This window comes from Neovison vison, chromosome 7 (genome assembly GCF_020171115.1).
Source record: "Neovison vison isolate M4711 chromosome 7, ASM_NN_V1, whole genome shotgun sequence".
Taxonomy (NCBI): domain Eukaryota; kingdom Metazoa; phylum Chordata; class Mammalia; order Carnivora; family Mustelidae; genus Neogale; species Neogale vison.
In genome coordinates this window covers 119,109,359-119,132,799 of record NC_058097.1, presented here as the reverse complement: position 1 = coordinate 119,132,799, position 23,441 = coordinate 119,109,359, and the positions used below count along the sequence as shown (strand labels likewise).

The 23,441-nt window shown below is 48.0% G+C and overlaps 1 protein-coding gene across 2 annotated transcripts in view; it reads right to left on the bottom strand.

Moving 5' to 3' along the window:
• ST14 (ST14 transmembrane serine protease matriptase) overlaps window positions 1–21,321 on the bottom strand; it is a 39,953-nt gene extending 18,632 nt beyond the window's left edge. Inside the window, exon 1 of one of the 2 annotated variants that reach the window (XM_044258211.1) lies at window positions 21,101–21,321. In XM_044258211.1, the coding sequence (XP_044114146.1) occupies window positions 21,101–21,181 (81 nt within the window). In that variant the 5' untranslated portion in view covers window positions 21,182–21,321. Of the gene's footprint in view, window positions 1–7,420; window positions 8,199–21,100 lie in introns of those variants that run through there. The other variant, XM_044258212.1, reaches the window with a different exon arrangement.
• Between the last annotated feature and the right edge of the window lie 2,120 nt (window positions 21,322–23,441).

Sequence of the window (23,441 nt, the reverse complement as noted above, 5' to 3'; positions counted from 1 at the left end):
AAAGGAAAGAAACACAGCCCAGAGGCAACCACTTAAAATGCTTTCGTGATCTGCTTATTGTGGAATTTATCTCCATATTTCTAAATACCACTATCTCTTGATTCATCTATTTAAAATACAAGCATCTGACTTCCTATTATGATAATGTGAAATTCAATATCCTTCTTTCTCTTTGTCTCACCCATCCTCCCAATAGTTATAGGGCTAAAGTTTTTGTTTTTGTTTTATAACCATACTCTATATTTTCATTACAGCTGACCCTTGGAGGGTTAGGGGTATCCACCTCCTACACAATCAAAAATCCACATGTAACTTTTGACTCCATCAAAACCACTCACAGCCCACTGTTGACAGGAAGGCTTACTGATGAACACATATTTTGTATGTTATATGTTATATGTATTACATACTGTACAATAAGGTAAGCTGGAGAAAAATGTTAAGAAAATCTTAAGAGAAAATACATTTATAGTGCCATACGGTATTTATCAAAAAAAGAAAGCACCACATATAAGTGGGACCACACAATTCAAACCCCTGTTTTTCAGAAGTCAATTGTATTAGTCTTTGAAAATATTGTTCACAATTGTTTCCTTCCCAGAACAACGAATTTGTTTCTCCTGCTGCAAAATTGATTTACTTGGGTTTTTTTTTTTTTAACATATACCCAGGTGTTTCTATACAATCTAAGAGCTCTGTAATACTCTTCTAATCTTCCACATATAAAGTCTGTCAAATAACCTCCCACTTCATTTTTTCCTGAGCGCTTCCCTCCGGCAGCCCTCTGCCCTTTCCTATAGCTAGTGTCTGGAACTTCCTTCAGCATCACCCTGGGAATTTCCTTCTTCTCCCTCTTGTGTTAAAACCCCTATTTCCTGAATTCCATGTCTTCTTTTTTCCTGGCTTACTTCATTTTGGTGGAATACATACTTCAGTAGCTTCCCAAGAGGGAAAATTTCTGAGACTTTCCATGTTTCTGAGTATCTTAACTCTGTACTCACATTTGCTCATAGTTTAGCTGGGTATAGAACTATAGGTTTCAAATAATTTTCTTTTTTTTTTTTTTAAAGATTTTATTTATTTATTTGACAGAGAGAGATTACAAGTAGGCAGAGAGGCAGGCACAGAGAGAGAGAGGAGGAAGCAGGCTCCCTGCAGAGCAGAGAGCCCGATGCGGGACTCCATCCCAGGACCCTGAGATCATGACCTGAGCCGAAGGCAGCGGCTTAACCCACTGAGCCACCCAGGCGCCCCTCAAATAATTTTCACTTAAAATTTTGAAGGCTCTATTGTTTTTTAGCTTCCAATTTTGCCTTTGAGAAATAACATAAAGTACAAATCATTATTTCTTATTCATAATTTGTTATCCTTCTCTGAAAGCTTTGAGAATGTGCTTTGAATTGGGTCATTAAATTTCACTGTGCTGTGTTCTCTCCACCTGCTCCTTGAATTTGGAAATTTGTATCAGTCTGAGAAACTTTCTTGTATAGGCAGACCTTGTTTTATTGTGCTTTGCTTTACTGCACTTCACAGATAATGCACTTTTTACAAATTGAAGGTTTGTGGCACCGTGGGCCAAGCAAGTCTAGGAGTGCCACTGTTTCAGCAGCATTTACTCATGCCCAGATTCCGTGCCATGTTTTGCTAATTCTCACAATATTTCAAACTCTTTCATTATTAGATCTGTTATGGTGATCTGTGATCAGTGATTAAAACTCACTGAAAGCTCAGATGATGTTTGACATTTATGAGTAATAAAGTATTTTAAAAATTAAGGCATATACTTTTTTTAGACATAATGAACACTTAATAGACTACAGTATAGTGTAAACATAACTTTTATAAGCACTAGGAAATCAAAAAATTCACTTCACTTGCTTTATTGTGACATTTGCTTTATTACAGTGACCTGGAATTGAACCTACAATATCTCCCAAGGATGCCTGTGTTATTTCTTAAATTATGTCTTCCCCTTCATTCTTTCTAGTCTTTCTCCAATTCCCGATAATTGATCCTCTACTTATCCTTTCTCTGCTATTATACATCTCATTGGTTTTTTTCTAAGTAATCTCTACACCCAACACTCAAACTCACAACCCCGAGATCAAGAGTAATATGTTCTACCAACTAAGCCAGCCAGACACCCCCATCTTACTGTTTTTGAACTTTTCCAGTGAGTTTTTCTTTTCTGTTGTTAACTTATTTCCAATGGTTCTTTCTTGTTCTCTGAATTTTCTTCTTTCTTGTTCTCTGAATTTTGAATGCAAAATCTTCTCATCTTTATATTGCTATTGAGTACCCTTTCTCTGTTTTTTACTTTCTTTTTCATGTTGAAGACTTCCCTCAAATGCCTCAGGGTGTTTGGTTGTTCACCCATATTTACGAATGAGGTCCTAAAGGCAGTTGGGAAGCTCCGTGTGTGTGGTTTGCCACCAGCGGCTTCACTGTAGGCTACAATTAAGTGGCTAGCCAGATTTTTTTTTTTTTCACTAGACATTCCCAACTATCTTTTCTATGGAATGGTTTAATTGTTCCTGAGAATAATTTTCTAATCTCCTGGATAGACCAATTTAAGCCCAGCCATTGGCATTCTGAAACACATGAGAGAATAAGCCTTTGATTATTTTTCACCCCTCACTACAGCCTTCCTCTGTACCTAGTGTCCTCAAGTCTAGAGAAATCAATTTCCCATCCCTTATGGGGGACTAGTGGGGTAGGGGTATGTTTGTTTGGGATCAAAGTGGGGATCTGGGAATTTCTAACAATGCCCATCCCTAGCTCTCCTCTATCTCGTAGCCTGAGCCCAACTCCTGAACCTGGACAGGAGTTTATCAAAGAATACTGTAAGAATATTTCCAAGAGTTAAAGAGAGGCACATATCTTTAAACCCAAAGGGCTCATTGAATAGTAAGAAAGATACATGAAAAAGCATGCTTAACTACACATATCACAATGAAATTTCAGGACACCAAGGATAGAGGAAATCCTTTGCATCTCTCCCTGGTGTTTTTTCCCCCCTCTCATATTTTACATTTCTTTGTCATTTGGTTCTATTCTGGGATTTTTTAAACTTACTCTTGTGAACCTTCTATGGAATTTTAAAATAGCTTCACTGACATATAGTTGACATAAAATAAACTGTACATTTTTAAAGTGTGCAATTTTTGGCATATATATATACAGCCATGAAACCATCACCACAATCAAGATAATAAGCATATCTGTCATCTTCAAAAGTTTCCTCCTGGCCCTTCCCTCCCATTCCTCTCTGATTCCCTTTCCAGTCCCAAAGCAACCACTTAACCTGCTTCCTATCAGTGAAGATTAATTGGCTTTCTTCCAGAACTTTATAAAAATGGAATTATACAGCATGTACTCCTTATTGTCTGGCTTCTTTTACTCAGCACAATATTTTGAGATTCAGCCACAATATTAGGTTTATTATGTTAACAGTGCATTCCTTCCTATTCTTGAGCAGTATCCCACTATATGTACATACAACGATTTGTTTACTTATTCATCTGTTGATGAACATTTGGGGTGTTTCTAATTTGAGGCTATTCCAAATAAAGCTGCTATAAACATTCCTGTACAAATCCTCGTACTGGCACATGCTTTCATTTCTCTTGGATAGATACCTATGAAAGGAAGGGAGCAAGTTTGCACGACAGGTGTATTTTTAACTTTGTAAGAAGCCGCCCAACTGTTTCCCAGAGTGACTATATCATTTTACATTCCCATCAGCAGTGTACGAGGACTCCCATTGTCCACATCCTATCCAACATTTGGTATGGTCAATCTTTCTCATTTCAGCCATTCTAATAGATGTATAGTGGCATCTCACTGTGGTCCTATGTTGCTTTTCCCTGATGACTAACGATGTTGAGCATCTTTTCATGTGCTTAAATTGCCATCTGTTTGTCTTCTTTGGAGAAGTGTCTTTTCAAATCTCTTCCCTAGTTTTTTAAAATTGGTTTGCTTAGCTTCACATTACTGAGTTTTGAGAGTTCATTCCATATATTCTGGATACAAGCCTTTTCACAGATACATAATTTGCAAAGATTCTCCTCCGAGCCTGCAGCTTGTATTTTCATTCTCTTAACAGGGTCTTTTGAAGAAGAGATTTTCATTTTGATGACATTCAATTTGTCAAGGTTTTCTTTTATGGATTGTGATTTTGGTGCTGTAACTAAGAAATCTTTGCCTAATCCAAAACAACAAAGATATTCTCCTATGTTTTATTCCAATACATTTAGGCTCACATTTGGACCTATAATGCATTCTGAAATAAAAACATTTTTTTTTAAGATTTTATTTATTTATTTGACAGACTGAGATCACAAATAGGCAGCGAGGCAGGCAGAGAGAGAGGGGGAAGCAGGCCCAATGTGGGGCTCGATCCCAGGACCCTGAGATCACAACCCGAGCCAAAGGTAGAGGCTCAATGCACTGAGCCACCCAAGCGCCGGAAATAAAAAATTTTTTATTTGGTGCAAGGTATGGATGAAAGTTTTCTTTCTTTGTTTCTTTCTTTCCTTTTTCATATGGATATCCAATTGTTCCACTATAATTTGTTGCACAGACCATCCTTTGTCTGCTGAGTTGCCTTTGCATCTTTATCAAAAATCAGTTGTCCAAGGGGCATCTGACTGGCTGTTGGTAGAGCATGCAACTTTTGATCTCAGGGTTGTGAGTTCAAGCCCCATGTTGGGGACAGAGCTTACTTAGAAATTTTTTTCTTAGGGGTGCCTGGGTGGCTCAGTGGGTTAAGCCTCTGCTCTCGGCTCAGTTCATGATCTCAGGGTCCTGGGATTGAGCACCACATAGAGCTTTCTGCTCAGCAGGGAGCCCACTTTCCCACCCACCGCCCCCCCGCCCCGCCATCTGCCTCTCTGCTTACTTGTGCTCTCTCTGTCAAATAAGTAAATAAAATCAAAAATTTTTTTCTTAATTATTTTTTAATTTTTTAAAATCAGTTGTCCATATATTTGTGGGTCTGTATCCCAGCCTCCATCCTATTCCCTTGATCTCTTTATGTATGTTTAATTGGGTCTAATTCCAGATTCATTCTGTTCAACTGACCTCCTTATGTATGTTTATGCTAACACCATACTGTCTTCATTACTGAAGCTTTGTACATCAAAGAAGCTTTTGAAATACTAAGTGAGTTTGGCCAGCTTCCAGGATACAAAATTAATACACAAAAGTCAATTGTATTTCTATATATTAACAAGGGCCAATTAGAAATTTAAAAAATTTTTAAATACTATTTACAATAACATCGACAACATGAAATACTTAGGGGGCAAATCTAATAAGAGATATACAAGACCTATAACTAAAAAATACCAAATACTGCTGAGAAAAATTTTAGAAGACTGAATAAATCAGGTAATATCCCATGTTCAGGGATTGGAAGACTCAATATATTTGGCTATTCTCCTCAAATTGGCCTAGAGATTCAATATAATCGTGATCAAAATCTCAGCAGGCTTTTTGGAGAAATTGCTGTATTGCTTATGAAATTCACATGGAAAATGCAAAAGACTCAGAATAAAAAGAACAAAACTTTTTGGACCAGTGTCACCTAATCTTAAGCCTTTTATAAAGGCAATGAATTTTATTTTTAACTTCAAAAATCATATATTTCACTTCCAAGACTGAAGTTTTATACTTTGATGGTTACTTTTTAGAGCAGTCTTTTCTTATTTTATGACTACATGACCTTCTTGCTCTTTCTTAGGATACTAAATTGATCGATTGATTGATTGATTAATTGATTTACATTAGAATTTTGGCTTTGTCTTTGCCTTTCTCTTTCAGGGTGTAAATTTTCATTAAATGTCCAATGGCCCCTGGTAGTCTAATCATGTTTACAAATGAAAAAGTAGTAAGGCTTTGGGGCGCCTGGGTGGCTCAGTGGGTTAAAGCCTCTGCCTTCGGCTCAGGTCATGATCAGGGTCCTGGGATGGAGCCCTGCATCAGGCTCGCTGCTCAGCGGGGAGCCTACTCCCTGCCCCCCACCTGCCTCTCTGCCTACATGTGTCTACTCTGTCTGACAAATAAATAAATAATCTTTTTTTAAAAAAAGTAGTATGGCTTTGGCAAGACTCTCTGAATACAGTGTGTGTATGTTTACACGTGTCGATAAAATGTAACAAAATAATAACTTACGAACCTAATTTTCCATTTTCAGAGTAATTCACAATATTTTCTTACCAGATCCTCAATCCTGGAATCTCTCATGACTGGCACCATCACTCCCACTCTATCGATAGGGCAGGGAGAAATGAGGACAGCTACTTGGCGGCAGACCCAGATTTGATCCTGGTTTTCTACCTCCCAGTGTGATCAGCTTCAGGAACTCAGGATGCAGGTATTGAGGGAAATGGAAAGCAAGCTCCTTGGGAAGGGGAAAGCAGCTGACAGCATGGACAGTGGACCCCAGGGGCCACCCCCAGCGCTGCTGTAGAGCAAAGCTGTCAGCATTGGGACTGGCTCAATGGGAGGGCCTTAGTCACCCCTCCAGTGTGAATTCTGGGGCTCCACTCAGCCCAGACATGCTGTTTAATCAGTAACTAGACTGCTTCCTTTTATAACCCTACTCTCAGTTCCATTCTTAGGCGTATTAGAGATCATCTTGCCTAACTTAGTCACTTTATTTATAAGGAAACTGAGGCTGACAGAGAAGGAGTGTGACCTGTCCAAAGTCACAAAGAGAGTGAGGTCAGGAAAGCAGCAAAGCTGAGACAAGAGCCATGTCCTTCCCGCCGCACATGGAGTTTCAGACCTGCCCAAGGTCCCTCAGCCTCCAGAGGAGGGGTGGCAGGAAGCTCCCATCCACTAGATCTTAACTGCATATGTAACCAACTCTCCACATGTACCAATCTCTCTGCAGGGCCATAAAACCAACGGAAGACAAAGTATGCCAGTGCCTGCTCCTGCCTCTCCTTTCTCTCATAAAAGTAAACACATCAACAGGTGCACACAGAATCTCAGTGCTGGGAAGCCAGGTGCTCACTTATCATGAACAGAGACAGAGGCCACATAACTTTGTGGCCAATTCCCACCGGCCAGCTCAAGTTAAATTATGGCCCGAGTCCCCAGAAACAGGATGGCTCAAGGCCAGCCAGCTCAGACAAGAGAGCAAGGAATGACTTGCCAAAGGACAGATGAACATGAAGGGCTCGGAGCACACACATGCTGACAACCTGGAGGGCTGAAGAGGAAGAACCCGAGGGACAGGATGCAGGGACAAGATGAGACCACCACCGTTTCCATCCGGCTTCCTGGAGGGGACCAGGAGGTACAGTACAGAAATCCAGGGACCGTCCGAAAGAAAATGACTTAGAGAAGGAAAACTCTGATGACACAGGGAAAACTCTTGCCGTCACCTGACTCCCATCAAGTAAAAACTCACCGTAACTGAAGTTGAATGTGAAGCAAACAAAACCCGGTGTCCAAGTCAACCAAAACTTCCTCCCACTTTGAAAGGCATCTTCTCCTGGGGTGCCTGTCACCGGCTCCAACTCTCCAGGACCCACCCTCCCATGGGCTCCAGGGACCAGCAAATCCAAAGCCAGAGCCTTCCTCTGGTAGCTCAGAAGGTGCTCTTCACTGGAGACAAGCAACTGGTAAGTGCGTGCATTTTAAACAGCAAAAATAACACTGACTATCCGAAAATCTACACAAGATTTCGATCAGAGCGGGCGGCAGGAGGCGGGGTGGGGAGCAGTTAACCTTCGTGCTAGAATTTTTTTTTTTTTTTTTTTGGATGATTGTTCCTCATTCGGCTACAGTTGGGTGGGACCTGATGGGAAGGCAGGGGAGGAAAATAACACTGAAGAAGTCACGCGGATTCGTGGGATGACATCACACAACAACTGGTCATCTGCTTCTGCTGTTGGAAGATCAGGATCAAGGGGCAGAGGTGATGTCACTGGCTAGAGACATAGGTGTTTTGCTCCCACCATAGACAAGGACAAGGGTGGCTGGCTTCATGGGAGGGGTCCCAATCTCACGGTGTCATCATCACCAGCACAGTCATGCGAATGTCCCTCAGACTGTCCAAGCACGAAAGGACAGCCAGAGCCTCTGCAACGGCTTTCCAAGGCAAGGAGGTATTCTGTAGCACTCGAAGAAGCCCTCCTTTGCAAGGAGCAAGACAAAGCCAGCGTAACTCCCCAGGGCCACCCCCTGATGCTCGTTCGAGTCCAAGCCTGGACAAAGTCCCTAGAAACACAGCACAGTGCAAAGTCACCTGAGACAACAGAGCAAGGAATGACCTCTGAACACTAGCACTGTAGTGGCATCCCAGGCGATGCTGAGCACAGACATGCACAGAACTGACCCACCAGATGTGAGTGACCCTGGAAAAAGGCCTCTTTTTTCCAGTTGCTGTTTAGGAAGGGAGGTGGGTCCTTACGTAGCTGGGCTCTCTCCAAACTCAGCCGCTGTGGACAAAGAACACCCAGCCCATGCACAGGCTCCGAGGGCAGAGACTTCCCAGTGACCAGCACAGAGACTTCTGAGGGCAGAGACTTCCCAGTGACCAGCACAGAGAGGACACTTGATTTGTTCATCATGGGATGACCGAGGGGACAAATGAGAAGGGAACATTGAAATCCTCCACCCACTCACCACACTGACCCAATCAAACCCACAGAAGGTAGGAGTCTCAAGAAACCCACAAGAGGCTCCCGTTCCCATGATCCTACCACTTTAACATTTTCTGGGCTTGTCAGGTCATGAAAGATCATAAAAGTATAAAATAAAGCAAACACAGTGCTTGCCCGGTATCCAGATTCCCAAGCCACTCTCCCTGGAGCTTCTGATTTCAGGAGGTCAGGGGCAGGGCCCCGGGATCTAGAAGTTTAACAACTCACCCAGGTGAGTCTTAGGAACCTGACAGTTGGAGAAACTCCACCTGCCATTTCCCAGAGGCTGCCTGCCGGACTCACCCACTTCCTGTTGCTGTGAGAGGAGCCAGCCAGGTTGGCTTTCACCCGCCCCATTTTAAACAACCACCTGCACGCAAGGCACCTGCTCTACAGACTGGGCTCTGTTTCTCGCCCAGGGACCCTCCCACAATGGGTCCCACAAGAGGGGATCAGCATCACCCCAAAGTCCCCAAGGCTGCCACCAGAGTTCCTCAGAGTAACGCATTCCCAGCCGAGGCCTGGTCAGCAGGTGGGGGACTCCCTAAACCTTTCCGCCTTTTTGGTGCCCAACCCTCTCACCCTTGCCCTTTGACCCCATCCCTGTCCTCAGCCGCCCCACCAGAAGCAGCTGCTGGGAAATGGGTGGGGCTTCGGGGCCCCAAGGAGGATCCAGAATCACCTGTGGATCTGTGACCTCGAGCTGTCTAGAGGAGAGAAAAGCCGACCCACAGCCAACAGTTGCTACTGAAGGAAGTAAATCCCAACTCTGCCCACCTGGTCACAGCAGGAAGGAAAGTCCCCTGGGGCCTGACTCTGCCACCGTGGGCTACACAGAGACTCAGTAGTTCCCACACAGCCGGCATCTGGCTGCCGCAGGTGTCACGCCATGTCCCTTTCCCAGACCCCACCCACACAGCCGAGGGCCAGGACCACATGCTCCTGCAGCGAGACCTCACAAGGGAATGGAAAACAGACAGAGGGCAGGACCACCAGATCCAAATCCCTTCCTTCCTTTTTGAAGGGTTGGGTTGGTCATCACCTGGATGAGGGGTCATACCTGAGAACCCTGAGCTATGGGGGCCAATATTTCTCACTGGGCCTCAGTTTTCCCCTCTAAAAAGTGGGTTAATAACCCCTTACAGTCTCTAAGTAGAGGTGTTGTAAAACATAATTAGCTGATTCCTGCTAATGACAGAGGCCTCCCTACAACTGCCCTCTGATGCTCATTTCTCCACCCACAGTCGGTCCACCTGCCTAAAGTGACCAAGGCGCATTCCTCCCCCTGGTCTGGTCAAACAGCCAGAGTTCAAGTTCAAACATTACAATGAATGTAATGGTTGTTTTGGTGCAAAACAACCAGGCAGCCTCAAAGGTAGCCCATGTCCCCTGCCCTCTTGTCACTCGCCCTGACCAAAAATCACCAGTAAGTCCTCGTTCTCCCGTCTGGGCTCCCACACTTCCCGTCCTCTCCTCCTTCTGAGGAAGGTAGGCACTGGCCTTGGGGGGAGAAGAGAGCCTTCCTAGGGACCTCTGCACCCGCTCACAGCCCAGAGGCGACTCAACCTAGCAAGCCCATCAAGTCTGCCATCTACTTACATTCTAGGCCTCCATCTACACGTCAAGTTTCCAGTCATTTCCGAAACATTTCTTAAAACATTAAAATCCATTGGGGCACCTGGGTGGCTCAGTGGGTTGAGCCTCTGCCTTCGGCTCAGGTCATGATCCCAGGATCCTGGGATCAAGCTCCGCATCAGGCTCTCTGCTCAGTGGGAGCCTGCTTCCCCCTCTCTCTCTGCCTTCCTCTCCGCCTATTTATGATGTCTGTCAAATAAATAAATAAAATCTTAAAAAAAAAAAAAATCCGTTCCAGGGGCGCCTGGGTGGCTCAGTCTGTGGAGCAGCTGCCTCTTGATTTCGGCTCAGGTCAGATCTTGGGGGTGGGGAGGCCTGGGAGCCCCATGTCTGGCTCTGTACTCAGCAGGAGTCTGCTTGGAGATTCTCTTTCTCTCTCCCTCTGCCCGTTCCTCCCCCTCTCAAGTAAAGAAGTCTTTTTAGAAATCCATTTTGAATGCAATTTTTTGCAGAACCTCAAAATAATAAAATAATAAATACCTTGGCTCAAGTGGCCTCAGGATCCAAAGGGTGTCCAGAATATTTCTTGAATCACTGCCCTCAAGGACAGTGACAGCCTTCCAAACCACAGAGGTAGACGGCACCTAACCCAAGGCCTTCCTGGATGGCTACAGGAAAGGGGCTAAAGCCCACGGAAGCCCTGGGGATGCCCTGACGGTTGCCAGGGCACCCACCCCCATCGTCCTCATGCCTCACAGCTCCCGGAGACGAGGAGAGGCCACCACAAACATAGTCGTGATTTCTATGCATCTTTGTGCTACGTTAGGCATCTTAAGTACAGATTATCCCTAATTCCTACAAATAGGTTTCATTTCCACATGAGGAAATGTGTAAAGGAGGGTTACATCAAAAACCCAGATAGCTAAAAAGTGGCAGGGCAGAATTCCAGATTCCAAGGGATGGACAGCCTGCTGCTTCTCAGCGGGGTCAGCTGTCACCTCTTCTCCCGCAGCGTGCAGACAAGCACACCAAAGTATAGAGAGGAACAGTCTTAAAGAACTCTCTGCAAAACTCTTCCTACAACAAAACCGTTTTCGGGGGCCCAAGTGGTGAGACAGCTTGCCCAACACTGTCTATGCATTTCCACCCCTTCAACACTGGTCTGGGGTGCTGACTTTCCCCACCTCTGACCTTGGCCCCAGCCAGGAGGCCCCCACACCTGTAAGGAGCTGGGAAGCTGTTCCCATCCTGCCCACTCAGAATGGCTCTGCTCTCCTCATCACCTACCAAATCCACCTGCCCTTGAAAACATGACCCAAGGCTCCGCTCCTGCAGGAAACCTGCATGGACCACCTTCACCCACAGTACTTTCTCTTGGAACCCCACCTCCCTTATGACCTGTACCATCCACTTGCATCAGCGATACCCCAGTGCCATGCTAAGACCAGGCAGTCCTAGGGGGTCAGGTTACCCCTGTTTCTTTTTCATACTGCTTCTCTCCTCAACCCCCTTAAGGACCTTGCCCAGAGGTAGCACTTGATTGGTTGGTTGGTCGATTGACTGAGGGACCTCATTTTCCATAGCCACACTTGGGGAGCTTATGGGGGCAAGGTGAGACTCTCTGGGGAACCAGGGCCCAGGAGTTTCCAGTCTCATATCCCCAAGGTACCTTCATCTACCTAGAAGGGGAGAGAATGGTCAGTCCACTCCCCACGGTTCTGTTGACAGCCTCCTAAGCTCTCTAGTATCAGCCCTGGCCTGGCCACCTGCTTTGGGCAGGCCCACCTAAGTGTGGACTCCCCCAGCCTCTTCCTTTCCTAGCTTTCAATTACATGTTCCCCCGCAGGACACAACCTCTTTTGTAATTCAACCTGAGAATTCCATCTCTGCTTCCAGATCAGGTGGGAAAGAATGCCACCAGCAGCCCCCCGCCCTACCCCGGGCTCCTCCTCCTCCTGTCCGCCTGGTCCTCGTCCTTAATCTCCTGCGATCCCTCTCCCCTCCTGCGCCCAGTTCCCAGGTTCAGGGAGCAGATGCATCCGCCCAGAGCAGCCCAAACAGAGATTACACCTGAAGCGAAACAAGAGTCATGAGGGGAGGGCAGCGCCATGCAACTCTTTTCATTAATTCCTCAACTTCTCACTGAACGCGCCTTCCGATTTCACAAGCTGGTGTTTTTTGTTTCTTGGTTTTTTGTTTTTGTTTTTGTTTTTTACTTCATTTTTTTATTGGGAGAACTAGGTTTAGGTGCAGTGATATGAAATAACTCAAGGAGAGATCCCTTGTACACTCTGCCCAGTTTCCCCCAACGGTAACGTTTTGTAAAATTGTATCATAATACCACAAGCCGACATAACCCACTGAGGCAGCGTTCGTTCTACTCAGACTCACTGGCGTGTGTGTGTTCAGCTCCTTGTAACTGTTGGCCGGGGGAGGGTGGTCCTCCAGCCGCCACCCTTCGGTAGCCACGCCCCCCTCCTTCCTGCCCCCTCCCTGCTCAACTAGCCTCTTATTCTAGTGTAGTCCTTGCAAAAAAATGTCATAGAAATGAATCATCCAGGATAAAATCTTTTGAGACTGCTGGCTTCTTCTGCTCAGCAAAATTCCCTGGAGAATTCTTTGAGTCATCGCAGACACCGGGAGCGTGTTCTTTTTATTGCTGAGTAGTATTTCACGCAGGCACCACGGTCTGTGCAACAGCTTTTCCGCTAACCCTTTTTAACAGCTGCCTCAGGACACCCAGGGATCTCCAGAAGGTAGGGAAAGCCCCAGCCACCCGCTTCCTGGAACTGACTAGATTCCCAAAGCCACGTCAGGCACGTTTAGAGAGCAATAAACAGAAGGGTCAGTGTGAGTGAGAGGCTTGGAGAAGCAAGTAAGCAGGGCCCTGAGGGAAAGGCATCTGGAGGCCCAAGTCCACAGTCGGGGGCCAGAATCCCGGTGGTGCAAGCAGAAGGGCAGGAAAGTGAAAACCTAGAAATGTGTCCTTGGAATCACATTCCTAGAGCTGAGACAGGCTGTAGACACCACGTCATCTCCTGTGCTCCCAGGGCCATACCTTCCAGAGTTGGGGGAGGGGATAGTATTTTCCTTTCCTGCCAATCTTAGGAAGCTCTCTGGTCACACCAGCATGATCAGCGTCACAATAACCCCGCACATTAGCACTGCGATAGAACCAGCCCTTGACTCCAGACACAGTCCTACACCGAGTCTGCTCCTGATCTGGCTAAACACGTTCCCCTCAATGATTCAAACGATGTGTTTTCTAAACCTCTGGCCATCTGCAACCTCCCAGGTAGCAGTATTCCCGTGAAGACACAGTGTCCAGATTTCAACAGCATAATGCAAACAGGGACGGGCATGGTCTGCACAGCAGCCATTTGTCAATTACCTCCCTTATCCCGATGGCTCGATTTCCATCAATCGTCCAATAATACATTCAATTAACACAAATACTAAAAATAAATAATAATAAAAGATAATATAGCCACTTGAGGAAAGCTTATGCACAAATCAAAAATGGATTTTCAAAGGATAGGTAATACCATGAAAAAACTCTAAGATACAATGTTTTGTGTTTTTTAAGATTTTTTAAAAATTTTATTTATTTCTTTGACAGAGAGAAAGCATAAGTACGGGAGCAGCAGGCAGAGGGGGAGAGAGAAGGAGGCTCTCTGCTGAGCAGAGAGCCGGATGTGGGACTCGAACCAGGACCTGGGATCATGACCTGAGTCAAAAGCAGACACTTAACCAACTGAGCCATCCAGGCATCCTCTAAGATACAGGGTTAAAATGGGGCGGGGGGGGGAGTAAAAAAACATATAAGTACTTCCCATTCCTCTAAAGTCAACTCTGGTGTCTCCTCTGAGAGGCTCCCAAGGAGGGCCCTTCCTCCTCTGTTTTAGTCAGGTGACTTCTCAAGGGTTCGTTAGAACCCCAAACACCCCTCAGTCCCAGCCTCTCACCGTCTCAAGGTCAACCACCTGCTCTTTAAGGATGGTAGAAACAGGCTATCTTGTTCCACAGTCCCAGTATGGGTCAACACAAGTAATAAATGACCCAGGGGTATCTGAGTGGCTCAGTCGGTTAAGCATCTGCCTTTCCACTCAGGTCATGATCTCAGGGTCCTGACCCAGCATCAGGCCCCCTGCTTGTCTCTCTCCCTCTGCCCCTCCCCCTGCTCATGCTGGGGCTTTCCCTCTCTCTCTCACTCTCTCTCAAATAAATAAATAAACAAATAAAATCTTAAAAAAAAAATAAAGAAAGAGAAAAAGAAAAAGACTGTGGGAAAATATAAGCCAAACTATTTGTAGGGGTTATAAAACCAAGGAGAAAGAATTTCAGAGGTCTTTTGCTTTCTAGTTTGCATATTTCTACGTCGATTGATACAAACAAACAAACAACAACAAAAAAAAAAAACAAAAAAAACCTTCCTAACTTTTGTATTCAGAAAAAGAAGCACCTTTTTTCTTTTTGAGAAATGCATAGGCAATACCAAATTATTAAAATGTCTTTCTAGGGCTCTTTCTCCCATTTCTCAATTCTTTTTATTTATCTGAGTTATCCAACTTGTCTCTAAATATGTATATCTTAGTCTTCTTAATAATAATTTTAAAGGGTGTAACCAAATACAAATGTGGGGAAGGAGGAATTTCCTTTACATTTTAGGGAGCCACGGAACATGTCTGGCTTTTAGTGAGCTTGCCGTTGACTCAATATATTGGCTCTCCCATAGCGCCCTGCTTGTTTCTCCCCCATCTCCTCACATCCCAGTCGTGGGAGGGAGGTGGTTTCTGTTTCCAGTGTTAAGGTGGCGCATGGCATTTACTCTGAACGAAGATGGACACAATTCCTGACACCCCACCATACAGGCTGTCCAGGTCCTTCTGACTCAGAATTAAGTCATCTGAGGTATTGGCCTTTCCCTCCCAGGAGGCTGTCATCTACAAAGCTGATAAGCAAATGCTCCAAGACTTCACCAGAATTGTTAGTAAACAGTGGGGCGCCTGGGTGGCTCAGTAGGTTAGGTGGCTGCCTTCACCTTGGGTCACGGTCCTGGGGTCCTGGGATCAAGCCCCCGACATCGGGTTCCCTGCTCAGCAAGGGGCCTGCTTCTAACTTTCCCTCTGCTGTTCCCTCTGCTTGTGCTCTCTCTCTCGGTCAAATAAATTAAAAAATGAAAAAAGAATTGCTAGTAACAAGAAATGGCCCAGGGGGTACCTGGGTGGCTCAGTGGGTTAAGCCTCTGCCTTCAGCTCAGGTCATGATCTCAGGGTCCTGGGATCGAGCCCCATATCGGGCTCTTAGCTCGGCGAGGAGCCTGCTCCCCCCTCTCTCTCTGCCTGCCTCTCTGCCTACTTGTGATCTCTCTCTCTCTCTGTAAAATAAATAAATAAAATCTTAAAAAAAAAAAAAAAGAAAAAAGAAATGGCCCAGAACCCAGAAACAAGGCAGGAGCAGCCCCCAGGTACAGCACAGAGTGACACTGTCCATGAAAGGACCCTCTTGGGCACAGACCAAATCTACCAGACCTCACTGTCTTCCAGCCCCCCATCTGCCACCATGCTAAGCTGATAGAAGGCTTGTACAGCCATTCCCCAGGACACAAACTGTCTCCACAGCAAGGAACTGGGTAAAACATACACATATGGTAAGGCAGGTAAGAGTAAATCATAAACAACCTGATGTGTTGGCTTGGGTAGGTGAATTTTTGCCTTCTTCCTTTTAAAACTGCCTTTATAATTGTAATCATGTGTATAATAAATAAGGCTACACTTTGTTCAAAGCCTTGTTGAAATCACATCTCCTGCCAGTCTCCTGGTCCACCAGATGAGTAACCTCATCAAAAGCGGAAACCAGACGAGTCTGGTGTGAGAGGTTTTTGTGGACTTGTGTTGGCGCCTGGTGCTTACCACTCTCTGTTTAATGACGTGTTCCAAAATTTTGCTGGGGATATGCATCAATCACCATCACCTTTGGAATACAACTGTATAATGGCTTTGCGGTTAAGATCTAAGCTTTGAAGTCACACAGATCTAGGTCTGAACCCTGGTATACCTCTAATTGCCTTTGGGCCATTATGCAAACCTTTTGAGCCTCAGTAGTCTCATCTGTAAACTGGGCTTTTTTTCCTTTAGAGTTGCTGTGAGGAGAGAGAGAGATAATGAACGTTGAGTGATGGGTAGAAATGGTTGTAATCCTATTCCGCTCTACCTTTTCACTAACATCACCAAGTCAGAGAAACAAAGGATCTGAGATTTTGACCAGTTCACCAACTGTCCCAAGGATTCTAAGGATTCTGTTGCTAAGCCTGGACAAACTACACAAATTCAGAAAATATGAGATTCCAAACCAGAAATTTTAGTAGACCTGCTTCTGGAAAAGTTCTTAACAAAGAAAAAGGGGCAATTACTGTCTGAGAACAAACCCCAAGCACCTTCTCACCACGGCCAGCCTGAGTGAGGGTTCTGAGGGAAGCCCAGAAGTTCCCGTTCCCATCTACAAACTGACCATGATAATTATGGTAAGCACCCAGCATCTCAGAAATGTCCTGAGAAGAGAAATCCAGTTTCTACCCAAATCAAGCTCATTCTTAGCCTCAGTAATCCATCCAGTCCTGAGCCTACTGTCTGACACTCCAGCAGGCCAAGGAGAACACAGCAGAGCTAGACTGCCTGGCTTCAGATTCCAATCCCACCACTGTTTCACTCTGTGACCTCAGGCAAGTTACTTAGCCTCTCTGTGCTCCACTTTCCTCACCTATGAAGGGGTGATAATAATACTAAGAGGTATTGGTCTATGCTCACCAAATGCTAGCAATGATCTGAACATTCCAGTAGTATATGTACAATGTCAGAAGCAACATCTTCAGGCCTTGGGCTGAGTCACACTTTCTTCTTCTAAGAACAGACTTTCTCTCTTAGGAGAGACATGAGCCAACAGTCTGGGTAGGACCAGAGGCCAGAGAAGGAACTGACACCAGGGAACTCCAGCACCACGGTGGCCACCAGCTATGGCCGGTGTGGCCACAGCCACAGTGCAGGCAGCCATCCCCCCTGGGGCCACAGCATGAGAGGTCCAAGTGGGGCGGGGAGCTGTGATGATGGGGCACTACCACCAACAAGCCGGCTCTGGGAGACCCCACCCCACCCCCACTGTGGACTGTCCCATGGATTTAGATGCCCTGGGCTTCTGACTTGGGCAGCTACCGAGCTAGGGTTGTCTTCTCTGCCTCAGTTTCCCCATCTCCCAAATGAGGCCATGAAGGTCCAGGTCTTCCCAGGACTGGAGGCCCCCCCCGGAGTAGGCAGCCTCCCTGTTCATTCACAGCACCCAGGAGACGAGTCCCCACCTAAAGAACCATCCTGGTTTCCCACTGCCCACCCTCTCTGCTCTTCCCTCACTCCCTGCATACCCCTTCTCAGCACAAGGGCCTCTGAGAGAGCCCGGCACATGCTCAAGAAAGCCCGGAAAGAAGGAAGTTGTTTTAAAGTCTGGGCGGGGTGGGGAGGGGGCAGCGGGAGGAAGAAGGGAAGAAGGAGTCAGTTGCATTGGTCTTGGGCTCACATTTCCTTCCCATAGAAGGATCTTTCCCATAGAAGTTACATAAAGGGTGCTCTCGTTTCCCACAGCTCCTCAGAGAGAGTCCCTGTGTTCAGCAGGGCAGGCCGGCCTTTCTGGGAGGCCAGTGCCCCAGTGCCAGCCGGGGTTCCGGGCCTCTGCACAGGCCTCCTACCGATACAACGCACCTTCCTGTTGGTCTCCAGGCCTTTTCCAACCCGTGTGATGCGTGTACCACGCTGCAACTTACAAAGGGCTGTGATGTAAAGTATCCCTATTAATTCTTGCAGCAAATCTATAACACACATGTCATCCCCATTTTATAGTCATAGAAACTGAGGCTTAGACATTAGGTAACATCTCCGAGATCTCCCACCAGGAAAGTGGAGGCAGCAGGTCTTGGTTCCATCATGTTGGACACTCCCGCCACCACATCACAGATGGCCCCATGCCCCAATTCCCCTACCCTGAGCCTTTGAACCTCGGTTAGATGCCTCCGAAGTATCTCCTGCACTCTGCCCAGGATTCTCCGGACTCTAGTGCTTACCATACGCACAGAACTTAATTTCCTGTATTCCACACTATACTGATGTCCCCTGCAAGCAGGGGCTCTCTGACTGGGGTCTTTCTCCTATTATTGTCCAGAACCTGGCACGTGCTCAGTCAGTGGGTATCTAATAAATATTTGTTACATGGATGAGTGAATGTGTGACCAGTTCACAAAGAGACGACTCTCTGAATAGCCAGAGCTGTAGAGCCTAGCCCCCACACATGATTTCCCAGTTCGGATCTCCGTGTGCCTAGTGGATACTGAGTCCCACCCAGGCCACTCCTGACCTGAGAAGGCACCAATGGACGTCAAAGTACTTTTATAGCTCTAGCAAAGACTCAATACTGGGCGCTCAGTGAGGCAAGCTTCCCAGTTCTGGCCATAATAATTGGCATCTTTACACTAGCTATCATGGAGGGAGGGTTCACACAATCCCCAGACACAATGCATATGTCAGTAGGGCCCTGGGGACAGTAGGGAACACTGTGGTGGCCACTTCCTGCTTGATGGGAACAGCTTGGGGTGGGGCGAGGCTCACCATCATCGGCCTAGGGAAGGATGCAGCCAAATATGAGAACCTCCAGACAGAGACTTTCTCCATCCATGCAGGAATGGAAGTAGCCAGAAATTGGCAATCAGAAGCAATAGTCCCCCTGAGGGGCTCAGCACAACCACTCCAGGCTCTGCTGACACACAGAGCAAAACCAGGGACAGCAGATGCACCTCCTGGTCAAGGAGGTCAAGGCCAAGTCTACAGACCCTGACTGCAAACACTGTAAGGTGATCCCAGGAACGAGATTTCTGCGAAGACATGGGGTGGGAAGGAGTATCTGAGGACATCCTGGAGAAATGGAAATGAGCTTTGGGAACAGTCGGCTACTTTCTTCTGGATACACTGCATCATACCTAATTTTTACACACGTCTCTCAGCACGACTCTCAGGATTGTGGTTTCCTTAAGGGAAGCAATTGTATCTTATTTGTCTTTGAGAACCCTCCCTCCAACAGTTCTTGGCCTGGGATTAGGTAGAGTTGGTTCAATGGAGCCTGGCAGGAGAAATGACAGAGTGAAGGAAAATCGCAGAATCCGAAATGGAGGGGAAAACCCAATGGAAGAGAGAACGCGTGAGCTCACAGAAGATGAGAAAACCAGCAGGGGCCTAGGGGGAAAATAAGCAAGGGCTTGCAGGTGATGAGAGAAAGCTGGCTGTTGTGGCTCCAGGGGGAGCATGGAGATGGGCCCCAGGCCTGGCCCCTGGTCTGGAGGGCGTGTGGGTAGCCGGGCAGCACAGACAAGACTATGGAATCTCAGAAGGGGAAGTGGCGGGGGGTGGTGGGGTGGGGGTGGGGGACTCTGAAAAAAAAACCTGAAATAGCAAATACCAAACAGTACGCCCTCTGCTGAGGAGGCAGGACACTCGAACCCCAGGAGGTGATTATCAGGGATTCATAAACATGGCAGTTACAGAAGTGAAAATAAAAGGCATACATGGGGTCGAACTGGCCTCAGGCAGGGAGGCTCAGCAGGAACCCAGTCCCAAGCCTCTGGGCTGGCTGCCCTGTCCGTGCTTCCTTCCACACAGGAAGTGAAATGTGGAGAAAACAAGAGTAACCAGCCTTGATGGTTATTTGGGGTCCGGCTAATCACAGCAGCCCCAGGATCTGGCCTTCTGCAAACTCCCCCAGTCACCAGGCCACTTGGAGAAAAGGAATTGATTTCAGAGAGCTACAAACTGTGGCCTGACATGGAGCAACGGCCACAAAGTGTGCCAGCAGACACAGGACAGGAGAGAAAGTGAGAGCTGGTGATGCAGAGCCCCCCATCATTTGCGGAGGGGAAAGCTCCCTGCAAAGGGAGCCCTGCCTCTGAGCACCCGTTAAGTGTCTGCTGTGAGCCAGAGTTCGCTGACATTTTGGGAAACCAGGGTCCCAGTTAGACGGAGGTAGAGTCCTGGTTGCTAGTCCCACCTGCGTGTCGCCACCTGTGTGTCCTTCAGTAAAGGAACAACCCATGCCCAAATCTTCGCACTAAGGTTTAACATCCTTGAGATCTTTCAAGAGGTCTTTCATTGTTTTGTATAACAGGAGCTGCCGGCTTTGGGATCTTCCAAAAGGCTCAAGATACATGGTCTCACATCCCTTCCCAGAGAATCACCTTCCCAAAGGGCTCCATTCCCTCTTCGAAGCCCAGGGAAGCCCAACCCTGAAATCGTTAGAACTTTAGCACCACCTTAGCTCTGGTCTCCCAGTCGCCCTCGACAGAGGTCGCAAAATGCCTTTTGACCGGGAAGGAAAAAAGCAAACTCCCGCAGAGGCTCTGCTCCAAAGCCCCCGAAACCTCCCTTCCTCACCCCAAATCACCGTGCCTCCACCCCTGGTTCTTTCCAGGTGTGCGGTAAGAGCACGGAGTTAATGGAGGAACTGAGATGGAGCCCTTTTTTCAGGTCAGGGAAAGGACGGGGGAGAGATTCGGCGTCTCCAAGGACCTGTGGGCTGCCGCCTCCACCGTGGCCGGCTGGCGCGGGGCAGGGCTGGTACCAAAGGTCCGCCAGGCACCCGCCGAACAGGAAATTCCACCTGCCGGGCCGGCCAGCGCCCGGGCCACAAATGGGCAATGGAGCGGTTCCCTTTGCCAAGACAAAGCGCCGCGCTACAGCGCCCGGGGCCCTATGCGCCCGCGCGCAGCGCCCAGCGCCGGGCCACTTGGGGTGGCTTCCCGGGCCTCGACGACGCGCGCAAAGCCCGCGCCCCTCTCCCACCTCAGGCCTCGAGCTGTACTTGAGTCCCGCGCGGAGGTCCTTGGAGCCCCCTCCGCCCTTGCGGGCGCGATTGCTCTTCATGGTCCCGGTGGCCGGTCGCGAGTCTCAGAGGCGTGGTCCCCGCGGGCGGCTGGCTCCCATCGTCGTCGGGGCGCGGGGGACACGAAGGGCGCGGGGCGGCCGAGGGCGCACGAGGCTCACCGGGGCGAGGGTCGCGCGGGCTGCGCGGGGGTCGCAGGGCGCGCGGGGGAGCGGGGGGCGCCGGGGGCGCGGAGCGTGAGGAGTTCCGGTCGCAGCCCGGCGTGCCGGCCGCCGGCGGTCGCTCTCGCCCTCACTCTTCCTGTCCCGGGCAGGTAGTTTCAGGGTGTGGCCTCCCCGGGCCCGCCCCGCCGCCCGGCCGCCTCTCCGGCTCACCCCTCCCAGGCCTGCCGCCCCCTCGCCCGCTCCCGCCCAGCGCAGAGCCCCGCGCCGCCTCCTCCCCTCGGGGAGAAGGGAAAGAGCAGGCCATGGCCCGGAAGGTGAGGGACAAGTAAAACTCAGCGACCTGCGTGGTGGTGGCCATTAGCATGAACTGTGCCCCGCCCGTGTGGGCCCAAGGTGAGTACCTAGGAGCAAAGAGAGTAAACCCACCGCTCTCCTCCTCTCCTAGAGGTGACACTTTGCGCCGGGAGACAATCCTTCCGTCCACCTCCCTGATGCCAGCCATGGTTTCTCTCCCTCTCTCTGGCATCTCTGTGCAGTCTCTACCTTGCTCTATGACTAGGTCTCAATTATAACCCTCCAAACCTAAACAAAAACCAGAACTGCTCCTTGACCCAGCCTCCCCCTCCAGCCACGGCCCTCCTTCCCGGTGCGTGGCCATGGCTGTTGCTGCCTCTTCCCCTCTGCTGGGAGGTCCTTACTGGGATGTGTGTCCAGCTTTCCCTGGCTGGGGGACCAGAGACTCCAGTTGCTCCACCAAATGTAATCTTACCGGCTCCCAGCATCCTTCACCTACTCCCCACATCCCATACTGATGGATCCCATCCTCAAAGGCTCACCTTCCCTGGATTCTGGTCCCTATGTTCTGGCCCCTAAAGGTCAAGGTTCCCAAAGTTGTCTCTTGAGCCTTCCTTCCTACACTTTCTTGACATCTCATCTCCTCTAATGGCTTCAGGTAGGTAAATCTGCCTTTCTAATATTGACGTCATGAAGGACTGCCTTTCTGCATTAAAAATAGCTCAGAAACTTCTCCATTTGTGTTCTACCAGTATTACACAGGCAACAAATATAACTGAGCACATGGTATATGCTCAGCACTCTTGTAGGTGCTGGGAAACAATAAACAAAACAAAAATCTGTGCTTTGCAATCCACAAGCCCCAAACTTCCTTCCCAGGCTTGACCATCTTCCACACTTTCCTCGGGCTGTAATAGTAGTCTTCTAGACTCAAAATCTTGGAATTATCTTTGACTCTCTATCTTTTTACACCTTGTATCTAATTTGTTCCAAATCTGGCCAAGTCTTTCTCTCCAAGACCTGATAGGGATAGCCCTTTCTGTCCTCCCTCCTTCAAAGACCGCTTGAATAAAAGCCCTCATCACCCTTTTCCTGGATTTGTGTAAGAAGCAAAGGGATATCCTGTCTCCAGTTTGCTCCCCTCTGATCCCTCCTGCACACAGCGCCATTACCCTTCCGAAGACGCAGCTTTTGTAAAACCTTCCCTGTCTTTTGGATCAAATCCATCCTCCTTAGCATGGCTCTCACAGTGTCACCCGTCTTCCTTTGCAACCTTGTTGCCCAGCATTCCTGTTTGGACCCGGTCTCCGCAAGCAGACCTCCCCACATGTGCTCCTCTCCTAATGCTCCTCATGCACAGAAAAGCCCTTCTCCTTCACACCCGTCTCTGCACATGGGGACAGAGTCGCTCACAGTAGTTATGAGTGTGTTGTCATTGTTCACAGGGTGTTTTTAGTTCTATGCCTTGGGCACGGGCTAGGATTGCACTCCCTCTCCTTTGAAGTCAGGTGTGGTCATATGGCCAGCTGTGGACAAGGAATTGTTAAATGAGGAGGTAAACACCACTTCCAGGTAGGAGCGTAAAGAGGGAATACACAGTGCCATGCCCTCTGCCCCAGTGAAGTATGTGTTTAGGTAAGACCTTCACTCACCCGGTGATCCGAAACAGCTGCAGTGAGCAGAGCCTCTTGCTGATTGACGGGCTTTGGTTGCGGAGACTGAATGGGAAGCCAGCTTTGGGGACAGTAGGCCCCTGGTAGTTGAGGGTGGTTTGATATTGCAACAAGCCTAGCCCACCCTAATCTATTACCTCCTCCGTGAGGCTTTCCTTCCCTCTACACCA